General features: G+C 37.6%; 1 protein-coding gene across 7 annotated transcripts in view; it reads left to right on the forward strand.

Moving 5' to 3' along the window:
• Window positions 1-23,606, forward strand: part of MEIS2 (Meis homeobox 2) — a 207,524-nt gene that overhangs the window by 123,989 nt on the left and 59,929 nt on the right. For all 7 annotated transcript variants that reach the window (XM_053224192.1, XM_027066895.2, XM_053224193.1 and 4 more), the window contains one exon: window positions 23,336-23,412. In XM_053224192.1, the coding sequence (XP_053080167.1) occupies window positions 23,336-23,412 (77 nt within the window). The remainder of the gene's footprint in view (window positions 1-23,335; window positions 23,413-23,606) is intronic.

The following is a 23,606-nucleotide window of genomic DNA, read 5'->3' on the forward strand; positions in this document are numbered from 1 at the left end:
TTTTAAGGATCCTGTGAGTAGCAGAAGGGCTATTTGATGATCCTTCTTCAATTCTTTAGCTGGGCCTCCCCAACCACAATTGAATCATTCGATCCTATCAATTGAGCAGTGCCTGTACTGATACAGTCTCTGAATTATTACTTAATTTCAAGCTGCTTAGAAATGACTTGAGGTTGTTTCTGTGGACTTTTTAAAGAAGGGTAATTATACCTTGACATTCATTCACTCACTCATTCATTCCACAGATATTTATCAAGTACTTCCTTTATGAACCACCCTCTGTGACAGGCACTGAAAATATAATGGTGGATAAGAAAGAATAGATATGAGTGCTTCCCTTGGAATGCTTATAGGGTATAAAAGGACAGTGGGGTTAAGTGCCCTAAGGAGAAACTAGGGACCTTTGAGAGCGTATGTTAAGAGGGAATTGGCCTGATCAAAAAGGTCAGGATCAATTAACATTAGATCCGAAGCAGAAGATGTCACATTAGAAGAGTGAAGGATAGGACACAAGGGAAGAAGGCACAGACAGTATGTGCAAAAGTCCTGGGGCAGGAGAAAGCATGTAGCGTTGTGGCAGTGGAAGGGTAGTGTGGATGGAGGGGAGAAAGCAATTGGAGGCTTCCCCCCAGATCGTCTGGTAAAATTGAAGCCACCAGATAAACATTTTGATCTCTGGCCTGAAAGCAATGGAAAGCCACTGAAGCATGTGGAGCAGTAGAGTGGCAAGATCTATCAGTCGTCTGCAGTGATGATTCTGACTCCCAGGATGGAGTAGATTGGAGGAGGGCCAAAGGGAATGCTCAGAAACTAATTAGGGTGTATATACTTTTATAAACTCAGTCCTTCTACTTACACTTTTATTTCTTAAGGTCCATTGTCTACCTACTGTATCTTATCATAACTTTCATTTGCTACTGAAATGAACAGAAGATTTTCTTTTTATTTATTTATTTATTTTTTTTTAATTTTTTTCAAAATGTTTTATTTATTTTTGAGACAGGGAGAGACAGAGCATGAATGGGGGAGGGTCAGAGAGAGGGAGACACAGAATCTGAAACAGGCTCCAGGCTCTGAACTGTCAGCACAGAGCCCGACGCGGGGCTCGAACCCACGGACCACGAGATCATGACCTGAGCCAAAGTCGGCCGCTTAACCGACTGAGCCACCCAGGCGCCCCAAGATTTTTTTTTTTTAAACTTTCTGTTAACAGCATAATACAACACCATGAAAAAATTTGCCCCCCCCCCCCGCAAAAAAGCCACATTCTCATTATCTCAGTACAATTAATTTTATGTTCTTTTTTTTTTCCTCTTTCTGCATGGTCTTTATATTGATATTGAAATGTCTTTGTCAATTCCATTGAGATGTATTAAAATGTAGTTACCTGTTGTTCCACACTTAGGACATTTAGGTAAGAAATTTTAACCAAGGATGACAGGATCAGTGAAATGTTGTCCAAATATATTTCTTTTTCATTTTTCAGCAACAGAAACTAAGTTGGGAGAGCATATTCTGCCACTTGCAACCCCAATTATATGGAAATCCCCCTTTATGGAGGACGTAAAGTCTCCTAAGTATTTGTATTAAGAGTAATGCATGTTGCTTAGGCTGTTAAAGAAATATTGATTTCTGACCCTTAACTGGAATACTTAGCTTTCATTTTTCTTCTTTTTACATAAATTGTGTATATTGTGTTCCCCTCAGGGAGAACTTAAAAGCATTTTGTATTATAGAGGCTCCATTCTAGGATCTTATTGCTTTTGAGATGAATAAATGGAAGTCTTGCCATCACTGGAACAGACCTGTTTTTTTTTTTTTCTCTATGTAACAAGGCATACAAGTTATACAGGGCTGAATCTGGCCCCAGAACTTCTAAAGTTCCAAGCCAGTTTCTTATGGCCAAATTTAGCTTCCAGCTTTCAGCTGATGAAGAGCTTTGGCATATAAGCAATCTAATTTTTGTTCAGCAAAAATCTCCTTGGATGTTTTAAAAATAATTTTAAAACTTGTATTACCAGGTGATGCTTAAGCATTTCTTAGGGATTGGCTGCAAATACTTGCTCAGACAGCAACGTACCTTGAAGGTACTTTATACCGGCCTTTGAGGTATTCGCATGAAATGGGTTGGCACCAAAACATTTCAATATGCTATAGGAAATGAAATATGGCCAGAGAGGTTTTTATGTTCCGACTATTCCTTTTTTCTATTACTAGCTTGAGGCAAGTAAATCAACTTCACATCCCCTCCCTATTTTATTTTTATCAACTTCCTAGGAAGTTTGAGGGGGGTTTTGCCTATCTTTGAACACATAAAATGGGAAAATTAAAATTTTAAATGTTTCTGCACTATGTATCTGCTCTTATCTATTTATCTCATCTGTTGATGGGATGTTGCTTTAAACACATTTAATATTACTAATTAATTTAATTACACATACTGTAGTGGCGTTAACACATTTTCTATTATCTGCTGTGATGTGATACAGTGCCCTCCTACAGCCACCTTAACTTAAAGCTTTAATTGCTTTCCCCAAGCCTCTGCTCATGTTTGATTTATCTGATTTCTTTGTATAAAGATTCTCTAGTTTACGATGTGTACACAAGTCATTAAATTGGTGTTGATGTTTATGCAGTGAACTTGCCAACTGTTACAGCAGACATCTCTTTATGAATTTATGACAGGGCAATAAAGACAAGTGTCAGAAGCCCCTTGTCTGGGTGAGGAGTCACTTTTCCTTGCACTGTGTTGGGGACGGTAACGTGGACACTTCCGCTAATTTGCATAGCAAAGGCCCTGTTGAAATCCATATCTGTTAAATTGTGAGCATCTCTAATTTGCTGCAGTGAGAACGTATGTGTGCGTGTGTGTGCATGACACACACACACACACACACACACACATTTAAATGTTTGCACTTTGAAACGAAGCTATTATTCTATTCAAGGATTTTAACCAGGAGCTCATTCTTTTTTTTTTTTTTTAATTTTTTTTAACGTTTATTTACTTTTGAGACAGAGAGAGACAGAGCATGAATGGGGGAGGGTCAGAGAGAGAGGGAGACACAGAATCTGAAACAGGCTCCAGGTTCCGACCTGTCAGCACAGAGCCCGACGCGGGGCTCAAACTCACGGACCGCGAGATGATGACTTGAGCCGAAGTCGGCCGCTCAACCGACTGAGCCACCCAGGCGCCCCACCAGGAGCTTATTCTTTATAAACTTGATTGGGTATATATGTAGGTTATTATGATAGAGTCTCTGTCAGTAATCTTCAGTTCATCAGCTCTGACCCGTAAAAGAAATATTTGAAGAAGGCCATGTATCATTGTTTTACATCTATACCTTGTTTTTTCTTTTACAAAAATAGGCCAAAAAAAAGTTCAAGTATTACATCATAAAAACCTGAAGTTTACCTTTTTTTCGTTATGAGAAGACCTTCAAAGATTATAGGTATGAGCTTAATTCACTAATTTTTATGCAGATATAAGTCTCCCTGATGGAGAGCCCCAATTTACGAACTCAAAAATAGATATATATGTGTTATGTTAGTTCTTTCTCGTGTACTGGGATGTACTAGCTTGATTATCCTTGCCCTTTTACCTTCTCATTAATATATGGAATTAAAAGTGAGAAAAGTTTATTTTGATGTATACCACAGAGGATTTATCTCCAAGTATTATTTATTTCAAACTCTCCTGTGTATGTGTAAGTTTGTCTTCACATAAGTGATTCCAAAGTAACCAAAGAATTAAGATAAAATTAAAGAGCTCAGAAGCATAAGAAGAAGAAGCCAAATAAGGAAAAAAAACACTTTCACGTTGGAAGGAAAGGATGGACGATCAGGGAGGTGGAGAGAAGGAAGGGAGGAAGGTATTCCAGATGGTTCTGAAATTTGTGCAGTAGAGGAGAAGATTCTCAAATGTCATGTGGTTTTCTGAAGAGACAAAAACAGGACTTTAATGTTGATGACAGGGAAGATAAACTGGAAGTGAGATAGTGAAATTCATTTTTATCTACACTTCCTCCCAATTCTCACCCTTTGTGGAAGCTCTTTCTCTTCATGCTGACAAAATTCAGATCATTAAATGCAGCTAAGAGTGCAGATTAAGAGAATAAATATAACAATGTCTAGTTAGCAAGGTTGTGCTGATAAGGACTTAAAATATTTGCCACCACTTACAAATTGAAATCACTGAAATATCATAGACTATTCTGAAAATGTCTCTAGCAGAAAATTAAAATAGAAGAGTAAGTTACACATTTTGGTATGAGAAAACAAAATGAAGGGGACTGGTTTGGATCTGTAGTGCTCACCTATTCAAGTGGCCCATTTTTACTGGGGTCCTCGATTATAAAGTTCTGGGTTCAGCACACGCAGAATAGAGACGTGTGAAATCTGGGTCCTTTTGTTGAGAATCTCACTCTCTTGTTGGGGAGTCAAGGCCCCCCCAATACCTATAATCCAAGGAGGTATATGATCTCTCCTCCTTGCTTATAATAAATGAAGTGTGACCGAGATATCAGCTGATTCCTTTGACCATTCAAGTGCCTCTGTTTTAACCTGACATAAACTTGAAGCAAAACTCAGCCACTTCATCAGCTTCTTGAAGAAATTGAACCACATGAGGAGTTTTGCATTCTCTGGTTTTACTACAGATTGGCAGTGACATGGGGAAGTGCCACTTGAAAAATTCCCTTTTACCCATCTCATCTCCAAGTATCACCCCTTAACCTTACTCATCTCTCCATCTCTTTTCCCAGGCAGCTCTCAACAGGGCTTGTCAGCCTTTCATTAGGCTGAATAGTTCCTGGCCACTAGAATCCCAGCCTGAGGGAGTCATTTTAACCTCCATTTCCTAACTCCCAAGTTTATCCAAGATCCTTTTCAATAGCATTGATTCTTCCTACAAAGCAACTACTTAGCCGCATCTAAAAAATAAACATTTTTCCATATGAGAAGAGAAGGTAGAATCACTTTTTTAAGAGAAGAGAGGTAGAATCACTTCAAAGGAGTGCAGAAGAAGATCGTGAATAATGGTATACCAATCAGAATAGGCTGTTAATGCTGCCTCAACAAATAGCACCAGAATCTCAGTGGCTTAACATGAGAAGACTTTATTTCTTGGGCACTCAAAGTCAGTGATGAGTTCATGCCATTCTCTGAGGCAGCTGTCCTCCATATATAGACTTATCCTGTGAGGGTCTTTCCATTTTGTGGAAATGTACATCTCAACAAGTACTCCCATTGCATCAGCAAGAGAAAGGGCCTGGCACATCAGCAGGTGAATTGTTTAGCCCCCAAATAGCCTGTATCCCCTCAATCACAGTCATTTGTATGGAACTACTTACATGGCCCTGCGCAATTCATGGGGAAGAGAGATAGACACAGAAGAGCTGAGAAACATAGGCATATATATATATATATATATATATATCAGAAGAGAGCCTAAAATAAGGGAGAGCGTTTGAAATATCTACCCTATGGTCAATGTTTTGATGGCAGTAATATAGAAATAAATGCACAGGGAAGCCCGGATGGTTCAGTTAGGATTTTACATATGTATTCTAGAGAAGTGGGATGAAAGATAGGTTGGAGCCATAATGTAAAAGACCTTCAAATGCAGGCCAAGAATCTGGTTTTTGATGACATGGAGCCGCGCAGGTTTTGGGGAAGGTATGAATGTTTCATGAAGTATCCCGTGTGGATGCTGGTGGTGACTGCTGGGGCTTAATTGTAATCACATCTAGAGACATGAAGACCAATGAAAGATTTCCTTCTGAGTCAGCCAAGTAGGAAGTAACACCCAAATTCCCGTGTCCTTGGGGAAAACAAAAAAGATGTGCCATATTATTTCGTCTCCCTACTTAGCGTGTCCCAGTTATCTTTTTTTTGTGTACCTGTTCTCACCTTAACCAAAATGCCTTTAAAGAACTCATCACTTTTAAGACCCATTAACAGGTAAATAAGATGCTGAATAATCACACATCACAGAAAACATTTGTATTTAGAAACACTGGTGATATTCAGGAGAATCTAAAATGTGTTATCAGTTAGGAATCTGCTATGTTAGGATAAGAGAATTAATGGGGAAAAACTCCAGCTACATAGCAGTGCAATGGAAACAAAAGATTCTGACCCAATATGATTTATGATTCTGACCCAGTATGATTTACCCAATATGAATAAATAGCTGCTATGTTACGTGCTCAGTTTTGTGCCAGATGCCACATTAATACTTCAGTCCTTTAAGAAGACCCACAAGACCTGACCTGGTCTGACACCAGCTTCTCTGTCCCCATCCTTCCATGCAGCACCCCCTCACTGTGCTTTAGGACTGGTCTCCTTGCTCTCCTGCCTTCTGGCTAGCTCTGCCTTCACTCAAGTCTCTGCTGAAATGTTACCTTCTCAAAATGATCTCCCTCACTACCCTACATCAAAGATCAGCGTCCCCAGTCACTTTCTATTTCGGTGCAGAAATGACCTCGATGAAGTTTTTCTTCATAAAACTTAGCTCCAGGCAAATTATGTGTTTTTTGTTTATTGCCAATATTCCCTATCAGAACATAAATTCCATGAGATCAGGGATTTGTCTTGTCTGTTTACTACTGTATTCATAGTGCCTATAACAGTTTCTGGCAGTCGATAATTGTTTGTTCAATTAACAAATGACTTATTTAAACCTCATAAGACCCCTACGAGGTAGGCACCATTAATTTTCCTATTTTATGAGTGAAGAACCTGAATCCTAGAGTGATTCAGTAGCCTCTTCAAAGTTTCACAGTTTGGAGCCAAGATTAAAAGCCAGGACTATCTGATTCCAGAGCCTGTACATTTTGCCACAGTATTCTTCCGACAACCCTATACTCCTATCGTGGTAATTGAAAGTTGGTGTAAAAATTGTTCTTTAAGAACCCAAACATTCAATGTATATGCTTGAACCATTTCTCTGATTTTTACATGTATTTATTGAAAACATGATAAATATTGCTATATGTATAAGAAAGTAAAGTGACCCCCCCCCCCCAAAAACAAAGAAAGGTGTCTTGTGGAGCTAATAAAGGGTGATCTCGAAGAGCAAATTTGCTCACTTGGGCCAAATGCTTCCTCCTGCAGAGTGGGCTGCTTCCCAAAGAATTAGCCTCTCTCAAAATGAATTATTAACCCCGGCATCCTGGCCAGATTCCCACTTGGATAGTCTAGGAACTGTTCAAAACTTGGAATCTATTGAAATTAACCTGGCTTGATTGCAGTCTCTGCATTAATTGTGATATAATAGAGTTTCTCCAGAGATTTGTGCATATATTATTCTAATTTGTATAGGCTGGCTTTGTCTGCTAAATTTTTTTAGTTTCTTCTTCCCCTTGTGAGATATGATCTGAATTTCTGTGTAAGTTTTTTATTTTTTTATTTTTTTAATTTTGGTGCATGAGTAATTATAACCTCCTTTTCCCTTGACTTACCAAACCTGTTTCTCATTTGAGTGACTAGTCTTTTGGTCATTCTAGAAGCGTGTTGCAGACTTTAGCCACTAGACCTTTCCAGAGTCCTAACTCTTGCACAGGTGCAAGTGTAGCCTGGGTATGGACAAGATTCATTCAGTTAACGTTTTCTAATCGTCTTTTTCAAGTTTCCTGTCCTCAAGGAGCTTATGTTCCCGTGGGAGGTACATATGCATTTGAAAGTTTAAAATAACTGATTTAATGGTGGAACTATTTAGAACTCTCATACTCATCCTAAAATTATGGCTATTAATTTCTTCAGACAATTTTGTTAAATGATCTGGGCCACTTGTCTGTCTTTGCCAAGAGCAGGCACTGTAAAGACACATCCTGGAGATATAAGGAAATAGGAGTTTAGTTAAAACTACAAAATCATTCTGCTTAGGTAAAACTAAGACAGAGAGCTTAGAAATCCATTGCATTGCATGATTTTGATGACAACTGTCTACCTGATAGAATTCATCAAATCTTGCTAACATCACATGATTATTTCTTTCTGTAAGCTGGGCTTTCTTGCCTTGTGTTGGCATAAGCCAATCTTCAGTGCAATGGGTTATGTTACAATAGGTAGCTCCAACACTGTCCATCTCCTACGCTTTTTCTGTAATTGATGTGAAGAATAAGAGTGGAGATGCTCTTAAAAGGCAAAATGTTATTCCCAGGAAAGAGTTGGCCTCATAGGTTTTCAGCACAAGGAAGGAAATTGAGAACTCAGGACTGAAGTCTTTGCCTTTATTTCTGCCTGGACCACAAACAAGTGATAAGTCACAATTTCTGCGTTCAGTTCTTGACCGTCACCAAGTGATATGAGACAATGGATGTAAGGCATGTGTACTTACAACTTCAGCAGCTAATATTAGAAAAATGCTTTGCAAATGACAGATGGGAAGAGCTATAAATGCAATTGCTAACGGATTTATGTGCTCTATCTCTTTCCTTCCAACCTATTTCTACCAGTGTTTTCCAAAAAATTTCCCAGGGCACCACCTGAAGTGTGACCTGATGGCACCAAAACACATGTGTTTCCTGAGTCGGTTGAGTGTTTCCAAAATGTATCTACACTTTAAATTCAAATGTTTATCCACTAGGACATTAACTCATGGAAAGTGTTACTGACTTAATATGACAGTCATATACTTCTGCCTAGGCTATTGTTATAAGTTCTGTGGGGCTTTCTACAGGTATTTTGCCCCATGTCTTTGTCACTATGGGCCTAGAAATATCTAATTCCTTGTGGAAAAAAGCAGTTTTGATTTGCAATAGTGTAAACAAATTGATAGAGAGTGTATGCTTTTAAATCTGTAGCATGCAGAAACTTCCCATACGAGTTAGCCCCTCCCAACCGAGTGGCTCTAACTTCTAATGTGAAAAGGTAAAAGCCTAAACACTGATATTTCTCCTCCTTCCCTCGTGCACTTGAAATGAGATACTCCATGCTTTAGTCTCAGGTCAGGCCTTGGAAAGTATTCATTCATTTATTCATTTACCAATTATTTATTGAGCTTGTACTGTGCTTCCAAGTGCTTTTCTAGAAGCTGGGCATATAGCAGTGAACAAAACACAGAAGTGCAAATTCAAATAAATCCATCAGAATGTTTCATATGGCACTTCTTGTAAACATCTAAATTTGTTCATAAAAAATTAGAAGAGCATTACTCCACTGAGGGTATTAATTGCTTTGCAAGAACATTATTTAGCTTATGAAAGAACGCACTTCAGCAAAGAGCAAACTCCCTTAGCGATTCAATTTACAATATTTATACTTGCTATAAATTTTATTCACAAATGTCCGAGGAGTTTAAAAAAGTAATGTCTCCAGAGGGTGGTTCTAAGTTCTGTAACATCTTTAGCATATCAGTCACTTAAAATGAAAGGAGAGAATGTACTCAGGAGCTCAAGGAAGAGAAAAGAGAACATAACCAGTCAGATGTCAAAATACCAGTCTCAATCTCTGTTTTTCCATTGCTCTAGATGCCTGACCTCTTTTTTTTTTTTTTAATGTTTATATATTTTTGAGACAGAGACAGAGCAGGAGCAGGGGAAGGGCAGAGAGAAAGGGAGGCACAGAATCCAAAGCAGGCTCCAGGCTCTGAGCTGTCAGCACAGAGACTGATGCAGGGCTCTAAGTCACAAACTGTGAGATGGTGACCTGAGCCAAAGTTGGACGTTTAACCAACTGAGCCACCCAGATGCCCCTTTAGATGCTTGACCTCTTACATATTGAATCCAGGATCTGGCAGTGATCCATCCTTGTTTATAGAATGGTACAAATATCATCATGATAAAAATGCACCTAGGTCTATACCTTCTTTATAACAGTAGATTCTCAGACCATTTCAAAATTGTCTGGTTAGGTTAGAATAAAAGATGAAGGCCTTATAAAGTAGTGCTTTATACCTTTTTCCCCCTGAATTTCTTTCTTGTATTGTATACTGTATGAAAATTTTAAATGTTCAGATACCTGCATTGAAAAGGCTTTCCTTTAGTTTCTGCCAAGTCAGACTTGATGGTAAATGGACACTGATTTTCATCTGGTACTCCTCAAAGGAGGAGAGTTGGTTAGTCTAGTTTTCTCCAATATTCAGGCCAAATCCAGGTCAAGATTTTATATGGGGACACAGAGATATAAGTTGGATGGTGATTTCTATCCGTACTTTTGACCTCTTTGAGATAATTTTTGGTTCCTCCTACTTATCTGTTGCCCTCTCTTCTCTCTCTCTTAGAAAATATATGTATTTAGATAAAGTGTAATCAACACTGCTATGGTATATACATAAGAATAATAACCTTGTATTTCCTTAATGATTTTCTGCTAGAATCTAAAGGCCATTTGTGTCTTATTTCTTGCCATGTGGCAATCCTTAAGTGTTTTAACTTCTTTGAAAACTAAACCCACTCAGCTTATGTTGCTATGAGGGTATATTTCCAATTACTCAAATAAGAGTATTTAATTTTTTTAGGTATTTAAATAATGCATATGATTTAGTCCAGAACACACGAGTAGTGAAGGTACCTTCAGACTTTACCTCAAACTACCCTGTTTTAAATGAAAAGCTTACCATGTTCTTAGGGTCAACTGGTCAACTCACCTTGTGCTAAAATATTTATACTCTTTAAAAATAATAAAATTAAATTAAATTAAAATAAATTTATGCTCTTTGTATTATGGTAGAAAATAGGTCAAACTTAAGTTTATCTGCCAAAGATACAACATGCCAAGCAGGTATCAGAAATGTTAGAGGGTTCTGCCCATCATGTAGAAAAGTCAAGGGTGATATCCAAACTACCGAACAGTCACCAACAGTCAGAATGTATGCTCAATGCATTAAAAACAGATGGTGGCCCTACCAGTTCATACTAGTTGAATTCAGCTACATTAATGGTTTGTCCTTTTAAAGTCCAATTTTTATGGAGACAGCCATTTTGGGGGTCTTCTGAAATCCTTGTAAGAAATATTTTTATGCAAAAATAAAAATATTTTTTCCTGAGATTATAAAGTTATGTTATCAATTTCTAATGTACATATCAAGAGGAATAAGGAATAAGAACATAAGAAAGCTATTGCTTTCTATAAAATCTTATCACTTAATAGATTCAAAAATACATAGCCAATGCAATAATTTCACATATACATATTTTTAATATGTTCCTCATTATTCCATTCCTCTTTTATCCAAATTGATAAGCAGATAAAAACATAGTAGAGAGTTAATTAGAAAAACACTTTCTGCTGAGGTCAGCCTGGCTACCCAAGCCACGAGTAACCTTTTCTCAGTATTTTCTAATTTACTGTCCAAGTTAGGAATAAAGTAGCCATGTATAATATTTAAGTAAGCTATAAATAATATTAGCATATATTCTCATTGTTTTGCCATGAAAACTTTTAATTTTTGTGTCTATATTTTCTTTTGGTTCATAAGTTTCTAATTCATTTGGATTTACTCAGCATAGCACTTAATTATGGTGGTAAAAGGTAAAATACTATCAAATGATTTGATATTTCAATATTTAATCACTTTTATCTTGAATGAGTGAATGTTTATTCAATAAATATCCAGAGTCATGAAGAGTCATATGTACATATATATTTCTTCATTTTGTTTGGTTATGACATGGATTATTAGATAGTTGACGATCTTCTATAATTACGAGAAGCAGCATCTTCATAAGACATTTTAAAGGTGTTCTAATTACTGATGAGTTGATTTACTCTAAACACAAGTTGGAAATTCACAAAGTGATTGTTTTCATCTTAGAAACACTTTTTATTTAAAGTATTTGTGTGTTTTGAAGTTTAGGTGAGGGGCACCTGGGTGGCTCAGTAGATTAAGTGTCCAACTCTTGATCTCAGTTCAGGTCATGATCTCCTGGTGTGTGAGTTTGAGCCCCATGTGGGGAGCCCTGTGCTGAATAAAATAAAATAAAATAAAATAAACTTAAAAAAAATAAAGTCAAGGTGAAATAGTAATGGGCCAGTATATGCACAAAGACAGATAAATGTGGCAGTACCTTGTTGTGTCTCCATCTTGATTCAGTTTTGTTGTGTCTCCATCTTGATTCAGTTAACTTTCACTAAACAGGCTGCTTTAAAAAAGGGAAGGAAAAACAGATTGATAAGATAAAACTGTGGGGAATTCCAAAATAATTACCGCTAACTGACCTTTTTTGATGGCCCAGTTAAGAGTTTTCTTATTATGGTATGAGTTGGTTGCTTTATTTACTAGTGCAGTGGGTACCTAAGGAAAACACTTGGGTAATATCTTTGATTTTTTCATATTCCATGGACAGACTGATAAGGATCTTTCTCCCATGTTCTCAAAAATCACATAAATTCCAAAACATTTAAGAACACGGGGTTATATTTAAACAGGAAAAAAGTCAAGGTTTTTTTTTTTTTTTGTAGCCCACCTGCCTCCCTTTTTTAGAGTATACAGCTACATATATAGTTGTATCCAATGCTCATGAATATGTTACAAAAAGAGGCCAGTTTGGAACTCCTGAACCAAGTTTCTAATGCCAGTGTTCAACACGTTAGTGTGTTTATCTTGGTGAACTGTAAAATGAAAGAATTAACTCTTATTAAGGAGTTCTGATTCCTCATAGCCACGGTGATTGAAGCCTTCTCCATAATGTGGTATAAGAAATGGTCACTATTAGGGTTCATTCTATCTATCTATCTATCTATTTATTTATTTATTGTTTATTTATTTTTGACAGAGACAGAGCATGAGCGGGGGAGGGGCAGAGAGAGATAGACACAGAGTCCGAAGCAGGCTCCAGGCTTCGAGCTGTCAGCACAGAGCCTGACGCGGGGCTTGAACTCACAGACTGCGAGATCATGACCTGAGCCCAAGTCGGACACTCAACCGACTGAGCCACCCAGGTGCCCTTATGGTTCTCTTTAACCACAACTGCCCATCACAAGAAGTCATTCCTTTAAAGCTACTCTCTTCTTATTTTTATGACTTTTTAACTTATCATTAACCCCATGCTCTTATCCTATACTTTGAGATGAGCAAAGAAGATAATATCCAAAACATTTCCATTGCTTACTCTAGAGATAATAACCTTTTTGAAAAAAAGATAATCCTCAGTTTCTTTAAACAACAACTTCCTCTGTAAGTCTCTGGTAGCTTTCTCTTGTCAAATTGGACTTTCAGTACATTCTTAAGGTAAATCAGACAAAATTATTTATAGCATGGGCCGTGCAAATAAAATTAGACTAAACATACTGGAATTATTTATCATAGCTTGTAAACTTTACCCCACTTTTTTATCCATACTTTTTTTCATGTTATTAGAGAAATGTAACGGACTAATCACTAATCTTCATTTCCTTCTAACTCAGTCTCATATGGCACTGTGTCTGGACCTGTTAATAAGTAGGATTGTTGTCATAAGATTAGATACAAGTATCTCCGTTGTCTAGACATTATATAACTCTCTGCCAAATACTTCAGATCCTTGTTTTAAAGCAACCCCTTAGCCTTTTTAACAAGGTGAGATACTAAATGTTAATGAAAAGTCCCATGGACTTATTTCTTTTCCACAGCTTCTTAGTGTCACCATCTGAATTTGCCAATTTCTGCTCCGTTCTCTACATATAGAAATTTTACTGCTGTTTTATATAAGAGCCGGGGGCACCTGGATGGCTCAGTCAGTTAAGCATCCACCTTCGGCTCAGGTCATGATCTCACGGTTCATGAGTTTGAGCCCCCACATCGGGCTCTCTGCTGACAGCACAGAGCTTGTTTTGGATCTTCTCTCTCTCTCTCTCTCTCTCTCTCTCTCTCCCTCTCCCCCGCCCCCGCTTTGCCCCTCCACCCTCTCAAAAATAAATAACATTTAAATGAGAGCTGGTTTTCCCTGTTTCATGTTTGAGGCCATAAAATGTTGGTATTATTTGCCTCTTTGAGTGTCTCCTTCCTTAAATCTCTCTTCTCATTTGCTCCTCAGCTTTCACCTCAACCGACCTCTCTCATTTCAAACTAGCATTTTTAGGTTGCAAAGAATTTACTTGTTTGCATCCTCAAACTTGACTAATTCAACATGCAGAGTTTTTTGTTTGTTTTTTAATGAGTTGCTTTTTTTTAATTTTTAAAGGTTTTTTTTTTAGTTTTGTCTTTTGTTTTTTTGTTTTGAGAGAGAGACTGAGTGTGTGATGCCTCTTGCATGCTAGGCAGTGAGCTAGATTCTGGAGGTAAAATGTGCGTCGCTTGTCTCTACTCTCAAGGAGCATCGAGTCCAATGAGAGAGACAGACCAGCGAGTATTTGCAAGGCAGTAGTGTGGCAAATGGGGAAATTTAGGGTGATATGCAAACATACAGAATATGGGTGTTAAGTAGCTTACAGTATAAAATCTGGCTATTGGTATCTACAATTCATAGGTAGAAATAAGATGTCCCGGGGCACCTGGGTGGCTCAGTCTGTTATGCCTCTGACGTTGGCTCAGGTCATGATCTCACAGTTCATGAGTTTGAGCCTTGCGTTGGGCTCTGTGCTGACAGCTTAGAGCCTGGGGCCTGCTTTGGATACTATGTCTCCCTCTGTCCCTGTCCCTCCCCTACTTGTGCACACGTGTGTCTGTGTGTGTGTGTGTGTCTGTGTGTGTCTGCATGGGTGTGCCCGTGCACTCTTTCAAAAATTAATAATCATTAAAAAAAATGTTTAGAAATAAAATGTTCTTTGACATTATGTAAGCATGAAATTTCTTCTTGCTAGGGAAACATCTTAAAAAAGCAGGAGGCCAGGCCAACAACAAGGTTTAGGCAGGCCCCTTCTCCTCACTTGACCTCAGTTTTGTTAGACACAAAATAAGGTTTGAATGAGGTGACTCTCCTGTCCTTTCTAGTTTCTAAAACTGTGAGTCTGTTTTTCTTTTGCAGTTCACTGAAAAATCTAAATAGCCTAAACCTGTTTTGAAATCTATTTCAACAAATGATCCATAAAATAAGTAAGCACAAAATTCAATTTTTTGGAAAAGTGGTCTGGCTATAGAACTGAGTAGTCCCATAAAATATTAATTTGGTCATAGTGTGGAAATGTGAAATGATCGTTAAATGAGTCAAGGCCTTATTTGTGGCCTTTGGCTCATTTGGTAAGATTGCCCATCAGCCATGTAGGCAGTGTAATACGCATGGCCAAGCAGCTCATGGGAGCGTCCTAACAAATGTTAAATAAAAATTATCTTTCTCTAGCCTTCGGAACATATTTCCGTTATTTTCAAAATAAGACTGAGCACAGCTTTAAAATCTCCATCAATAGAAAAATGATGATATTCATTGTGCTTAAAACTCTGACTCCTACCTGCAAATGTCTTATAATATGTTTTTCTGATACTTTTTTATGTCTTTTTGGAAGTTTAGAAGTAGTATGGGTGTTGGTGGCATTTAACCTTCACGTAATTTCATGCTCATATGAACTCCCTCCATACCATTAGAATATGTGTATGTAACATTTCTTGAAGATGCAAAAAATGTTCCTTCTTTGTCCCAAGACTCTTAGGTTATTTTGTCTTTCTGTCATTAACTTTGGTTTCATAAGAAATTCCTTCTTCACTGTTTTATTTTATCTGTATCTTGATAATAATAAATTTAAAAACTGTTCCTAAAATCTCTGAATCATAATCCAGCAGGCTCATTCAGTATTCTTTTAGCTCATCTACAGGACGGTGAGTGGTTTTCTTTTTTTGCTCTTTTTAATGAGACCTTCCTACCATGGCTCTAAATATCAACCATGGTTCACCTCTTAGGGTCTGGCTATTGTTAAAAATCTCTCAAACAGTTTCTGACTTTAAACATTATTATTATTATTCAATCTATTTACCTCTATGTGAACTCAAATGGAAATGAATCTCCTGAAATAGCCATGTTTTCTTCATCCCAGATATGCACATGGCATTAAAAAAAAACAAAAACAAAAGCCCAACTAATTTAAATCTGAAATCTGGGTGTCCATGACACCAAACATCTGGATGAAAACTGAAAAATTTAGTAGATGTCTTCAGATATCCAAATATTGTGTCAGTAAAACAGTTAAATGTCTATCTGAATCTTTCTGTTTGTGTCTGGGTATTTATGCATCATATACGTAGTATCATCAGTACTTTCTAGTAGAAAACATTATAAATTTCAGAAGGAATGCATCACAAACAAGGATGTATTGAGCAGCTATTATGTGGGAAACATCGCACTAAGTGCTTTTAATTCAGAACTGTGTCTTCAAATGATTTGCCATCCAGTGAAGGATATACCACAAGTACACTGACATACATAAAACACAATGTGGAGTAAAAACACAAGAGAGAAGGAGAGAAAGCACTGTGAAATTTTTAGAGAAAGCGACTACTTCTGGCTGGAGAGGATTTTCCACTGGATCCAGTGTTTAGACTGGCCATGATGGACATGCCAGATTCATGGGAATGGAAGGGAATTTTGTGAAATGCATTCTCTTTCAGCAGCAGAGAATTTTGCTGAAATGAAATGTGAAAGTTATTGTGTCATTTTTCATCATCACAGCCTTTTGGTTCCTGTAAGGTTTTTGAGTCTCAGGTATTTTGATTAGTAAATTTCTATCATTTCCCTTAAGAGTTTCAACTTTACACAAGAAATATACTGAAATTTACTCCCTGGTCATTTTAGAAACAATGTAAGAACTCACCCTTATACTTTTCTCATTTAGATTTTTTAAAGTTCTGGGTTTTATATACATTGCATGCTTAAACGTCTGTCTTCTAAGTTAGGTCATTTTTTAACTTATTGGGATCAGAAGTCTGATAAACTTTTTTTTAATTCCCAAATCCTCAAGAGTTCTGTCCTATTTGGTCAGCCTGCAGGCCTAGATGGAAGCAAAATTGTTGATTGCTTTCCTCTTCTTCCTCCTCCTTCCCTGTTTTTTATTCTTTTTATTTTAGTAATAAATAATCATTTTTAGCTGGAGGGGGTAAAAGAATAAACTGAGAACGTTCCGGATAATCTAAGTCATGCCATGTGCATTAGTCAGGACTAATTTATTGTCTCAGGTAACTGAAAGGTAAAAGGATCTGGCTTTAGGTAGAGCTGTATCCAAGTGCAGAAATGATGTCAGGAATCTGTTCTTTATTGGCTCTACTTTAGTCTCCATGGGCTTCATCCTCAGTCAGGCTTTCCCATTTTGGTGGCAGCAATGGCATCAGCGACTCCAGACACATATTCTACTGACTAACTCCAGTGAAAAGAGAACACCTTTGACTGACAGCCCAACCCACACCCATTAACCTAACTTGGGTTTCCTTTTCAGTGCAGCCAGAGTGATTAACTATGTTGATTGACTAAGCCTGGTCGCTTGGCCACCCCTGAACATATGCCTAAAGAAAAATCAGGGTACTACTATTACCAAAATAAAGGGGAAGGATACTTAAGTGAAAAACTTTAATGTTACAGTGGGAAAGACCGCCACAAATGTCAAGACAGCAGGTGGTTAGCCCCTTCTTACCACTGCCTGTTTCTATGACCTGGCATATGTTACTTACACCTGTGAGTCTTGGTTTCCTAGTGAGGAAACCTACATAAATTAGGTGCCAGGCCAAAGTTCTGTCTAAAGGACCTTTTTACTCTACTATTTTGCGGTTCTGATCTCAAGAACTGGAGACAGGGAGAAGACACCCAGAAAATGCAGATATCTGCAAATAGTAACACAAAGTGAGAGGTACATCATGTTTCACATAGAAGTGCTTCAGGGAGAAACAGGAAGTTAGTTTGGTAGTGGAAGAGGGAAGGGTTTTTACTGCCTCCTGAGATAGTGATTCGAAGCTCAGACAATTTGAGGGTGTGTGTGTGTGTGTGTGTGTGTGTGAGAGAGAGAGAGAGAGAGAGAGAGAGAGAGAGAGAGAGAATTACTAAGATTCAGAATTAACCATCACAAACTATACTATTATAATCTCTACAGATATTTTACAACCCATTATAATCTCTATAGATATTTTACAGTCTTATTCAAGGTGACAGAACAGCTTGACTGGGAACTTATGTCTGTTTTGTTTGTTTTTTCATTTTTCCTACAAATATTGAGAGACGCTCAGGTGGAGGTGGGGAGAATTACAAAAGTTTAAAAAGCCCAGAGCTCTGCCCTTAGAAAGTTATACTTAATGAAGAAAAGATATATAAATAAGACATGACCGTGAAAAGCTAAAATTTATAAATGCCAAGTAAATTGCAACATGAATGTAGTAGAAAGGAGATTACTTTCAGTTGTGAGGATGTGATGGGTTTTAAAATATCTTCATTTTTTCTTGTTTTACCTCAGAATTGTATTTGTTATATACATTTCAGTCAGAGCAGAGGAATTTTTGTTTACATAAGAAAAAGATGTTAAATTCATGGCCAATGAACAAATTTGGCATTCCAGGAAAATGCACTTACTTATTCAGGGGCAGTCTACTTGTACCCTAGTTCAGGAAGCACAGTACTAGAGCAATAACGGATATCCACCCAAATGCAGTTTTATGGTTTATCTTAGGAAAATTGCTTAGAAGGTTCCATATATGAGTGGCATCATCAAAATCTAAGTCACCTGGATTAATTCTATAGAGTAAATGGTGTCTTGAAGGGGATTGAGGAAAAGGAGGCAGTCATCACAATGATCAATTTCCAAGTGTTTGCTCAGACTAAGACCCTGCTCAACAAATTACTCTGTCATTTGTCTTAATGGTTGCATTACATCATCACACAAGTAATTTGACAAATTGGACGTGGGTCTTCAAAGAGCTAGCTCATCAGTAAGCCTCAGAGTCCAGCAAGTGAGTCAAACTCATTGGGTAGGAAAGTGACTCAAGAGGTAGGACTTGTCCTAGAGATGTTCTGCTTTGAAAAATTATCCAGTCAGACAGTTACTGTAACATGAAAGAATAGCTAGCTTAATAAAAATGTTAAATTATTATGGTGTTAATAAAAATGCAGAGTGGGAGCACCCAGGTGGCTCAGTCGGTTAAGCATCTGACTTTGGCTCAGGTCATGATCTCATGGTTCATGAATTTGAGCCCCACATCAGGCTCTGTGCTGACAGCTCGGAGCCTGCAGCCTGCTTTGGATTCTGTGTGTCCCTCCCTCCGTCTCTCTCTCTCTCTCCCTCTCTCTCTCTCTCTCTCTCTCCCCCCCACCTCCCCCCTCAAAAATAAACATTAAAAAAAATTTTAAATGCAGAGTGTATATTAAATTACAATAAATTAATTATAATTTTAAAATTCCTATTGTATTTAAAAAAATTGTTTGAAGCGGTACACACAGAGACAGTATAGGGTATCTGTAAACAAAAAGTAAAAGGCTTTAGCTCCTAGACTACCTAACATGAACCATTATCACTGTGTAATTTTCCAGATGTTTATCTTTCACTACAAGGACGGATACATTCAATTGGTTTATGAATTCATGTGTCTGTTTTACAAAAAATTGATAATACATGTTCTATAGTTTGCTTTTTTTCATTCAACATATATGGGAAAACCTTTTTCATGAGAACCCCACATTTTATTTAACTATGGTTTAGTTGATAGGCTATTTCCAATTTTTTACCCTTCTAAGTACTACCATTTTCATTTATCCTGTACTTCTAATTCATGAGATGATTAGAAATAGCCCTTCAAGTGTTTTTAAACATCGGTATAAATCCTTTCAACATAGAATAAAATTCCTGACAAATCATTTCCAGTTTGGACATTATTGGAGAGAGGTTAATCACAAAAGAAAATGATTATTAAGTGGTTTCACCCAAAATCTGTTCCACTGATGTATTCTAAGGATATTGCAGATCTATTCCCATGTACTTGATAAACCAGGTTAACCTAAAAGGAGAGAGGGAGAGAAGTTCTAGCTAAGGTTAGCATCTTGAATAAATATAATATCTTAACTTCAAATGAGTCTTTAGATAAAGAGGCAATTAAAAATATTCTACATGGAGAATACTCTATCTCCATGGAGTTGTGAGCCATACATGTCTTATTAACTTTTTGAACACTTGTCCGTTGATATTCAAAGTAAGGGGATCTTTGTGACTCCCTTCTATTCAACAGTGGCTTTAGAACTATTTTGAGAAGTGAAAAACTTTGACCTATGTTGGTTCTTTCTTGATGAAGGGAATCATCATCGTCGCTATTATGTTACCGTGTGTGTTCTTAAAAGTAAATTGAGCCACCTCTGGGCCACTGGACCAGAATGGGTTGGCCCCCAACAGTGAACAGACTAAACTATAGCTTTAGTCCAAGAATATGGAAACTGACAACAAATTATTGCTTGCGGTCTACTTCCAGTTTTCAAGTGCAAACATACCAAAGTTTATTTTAAATATGAGCCAGTCAGACATTTAGTAATATACATCAAAGAAGAAGTGAAGGCTTCCCATGTTTATTATTTCAATATGATGTCTGTTCTAATAAAGTAGAAGAATGCGTATGATAGACCATGTAGTAGAAATTCTCTAGTTCTACAGTTAGACTTTAAATATATACATATATTTGTAAATTAATCCGAAACACATTGCCATGGTTCCAATTCCTCTGAAAGCTGATTGTTTTCCGTCCCTTTTTTAATTTTAGAAATATAGTGGCTGACTGCCAGAACACTTCCAGATAAACAGTCCACTCCATGTATAAAAGGGGCATAGAATCACGAATGTTCAGAAACCACAGAACGTTATTTAAATAAGTTAAAGTTATTATGGTCTTCCCTATTAATTAAAAAAAAAGCCATCTGTGCAAGGTGAATTTTGGTAAGGTCCCAATTTTTTTAATGATTGTGGATGGAATTTGCAACTGCTCTCATAGTGAAAGCACTGCTCAGGGATTCCCAAGATAAAATGTACTGTTTATGTAATTTTGTGGTCATTGGACTAAATTTCTACTAGAACACTGGAAAGAATTCTTGTTATTTGATCAGAATTTACAGTCATACTTCAAAGAACTGGCTTTCTACTAACATCAGCTTTCTACTCTTCTACTTCCTTAACATCCTAAACCTTAATTTCATATGAATCTTCTGTGTGTGTGTGTGTGTGTGTGTGCGCGCGCGTGCATATAGGTACATGTATATACGTGTGTGTGTGCGTGTGCACACCTCTGCCCCTCTCTTTCACACACACGCACACACACACACCACAGCGCCCATGTTTTGTTAGACCTGCCTTGAGCAAACACATCAAACAGTGAGCAAGACTAAACAAGCCAGAAAGAAAACACTGTATAAAGAAACGACACACTGGATGTTGACGTGACCAGTGCATATCCATATACTCTTGCGATGAGTCCTTATTTTCATTATTGTTATTTGTGGAATTCATTTCTATTAACTATTTCATTATAGGGAAAATAATTTATAAACCTAGGCGTTCAAAATCTTAGAGGGACCAAAAGTCAAAAGGTGCTCCTCCCTTGAGTTTGGTAGGAAAAATGCTATGACAAGAAGGATCTGGGGATTGTTTTTGGTCATTTTCCCCCAGCCACTGTTTTCAGTCAATTAAAATTTGTACCCTAGGCCTTTTCCAGTTTGAAGCCACCCAGGCGTCTGTGATGAGCAATCCTTCTTGTTTGGGTAGTCATTCATTATCTCCATTACCAAAAGGAGAATAGAGGACAATTACATTGTTTGGACGAATCAGAGTGTTAGAAGGAGTATTTGTCGTGGTGGCAGAGTGCAGCACCTGACAGGCAACGATTGATGGCCAGGAATGAGTGTGAGTGGCCAAAGCAGCCTCATAGGATGCAAATTACTGACTGTGGATTCCAATTTATCCTGTTCATTTTTCTTGCCCGTGCTGAAGACCATTAGTGGTTTTTGAAGCAGTGAAGGGGTCATTACTAATGTGGGTAGGCTTGAAGCAGGAGGGGGAAGGAGGGGAAAAGCCTTCTGTAATTACACAGCTTTCAGGAACAGGCTGGAGGCCCTAGCCAAAAAAGTGTCAACACCTCGCAATCAGAAAAATTTATTTTCATTTTATGCTTAACCCATATTAACTCAACATTATCATCTTTCTTTGTTAACATTTGCAGAATATTAAAAGCCTGGCTTCTATATTAATACAAATCTGGTTAACCCCTTTTGCTGCACAAGGGATTTTGTTTAACCTAATGGCATTTGGGTTTGCTAATAAGTAATTGTGCACATTTCGGATAATGCACACCATTATAGAAGATGAAATACCTGAAGAATAAAATTTTAGATGATTGAAAAACATTCATTCTCTCAAACGCGGGAATGATTACAACACTCTAAATGGAATATTCTGTTGTTCTTAATGTCGCCCTTTAATAATGTTGATGGGAAATCATATCAAAGGCTTCCTAGTTTATGAGCGACTTTGACATGCTGGATAAAAAAAAAAAGTTTACTTTTCTGTTTAAGAAAACCAGTGAATTTAGAGCAGGGACCTCTCTAGAGACGTGTTTTATAATTATGTACATGCAAGTACAGTGTCTCTTAAAGTGAATGTATGCTTCTACAGTAACAGTCCTTGAATCCAGGACGATGGGGGCAAGTGGTTGATGATGGGGGAGGGTGGTTCAGTACAAATGTCTGTGAGGTGTGATGGGAAGTAAAGAATTACAAAGCTCTGAAACCCTATGGCTTCATTCTCTTCTCGCCATACTATAAGGTAAAAGGTACAATTTCTATATGAAGCATTGCACATAATTGACTCCCTTTGAGGTGTGGTCATTGTGTGTGACCCATTATGTTAATGCAGAGTGGTAACCAGTAAAAATGAATGCATCTCTCACTATCCTTTAGAGGAGTCAACATAAATACCGTCAGTAAACTCTGCTGTAATTGGATCAGTTGCCGTGGCTTCTAAGAACAGTAGTGATTATATACCATCTCGCCTCCCAAACTTCTACTGTCAATAACCTCAGGTTAACTAGGAAATGATGATCATGTTGGCCATCTCACAAAGATAACACAGGAGAAGGGCTTCACCTAGGAGTTCTAGGCAGTGGGGTAAAATGGCCCTGACACTAGGTCTCTGGGTAGTCTGCAGTGATTGTAGATAACCAAAAATCTGATGCCATCCCAACAGTGCTTTCCATCCCTGACCGACTCACAAAACTGAAGGACTGAAACCCTTTGCTTTTCACTGCTGACCCTCCAAAGTGTGGCAGGAACAACGTGGGAGGGGGGGGCTGTTTTTGCAGGTTTTCGGATCCTTGTCCCTGCCTAGATTTTTCTAACACACGATATTAAAAAAAAAAAGCTTCGATTAGGAAAATCAAGCCATAGACTAAAGAAATCACAAACAGTGGTTTCATTCTTAGAAGCAAGTGACTCTTTCTTAACTTCTGATACATCTTTTAAAACATTTGTTTTTTCATTAGCATCCGTACCCTTCCGAAGAGCAGAAGAAACAGTTAGCGCAAGACACAGGACTTACAATTCTCCAAGTAAACAACTGGTGAGTGACCCAAAAATCCATGTCTTTCTCCCATGGGTAAAGTAAGATTTCTAAATAATTGTTTTCTGTCTTTTTTTTCTGTGCTTCTGAAACAAATGAAATTGAGGCGGATAACGTCTGTGTTTCTACCTTGAGGTGTGAAAGTAGTGTGTGTAAAGTAGGGGACGAGAAGGTAACTAGGTAAATTGTGGTTG

The sequence above is a fragment of the Acinonyx jubatus genome, chromosome B3 (genome assembly GCF_027475565.1).
Source record: "Acinonyx jubatus isolate Ajub_Pintada_27869175 chromosome B3, VMU_Ajub_asm_v1.0, whole genome shotgun sequence".
NCBI classification, from domain to species: Eukaryota; Metazoa; Chordata; class Mammalia; order Carnivora; family Felidae; genus Acinonyx; species Acinonyx jubatus.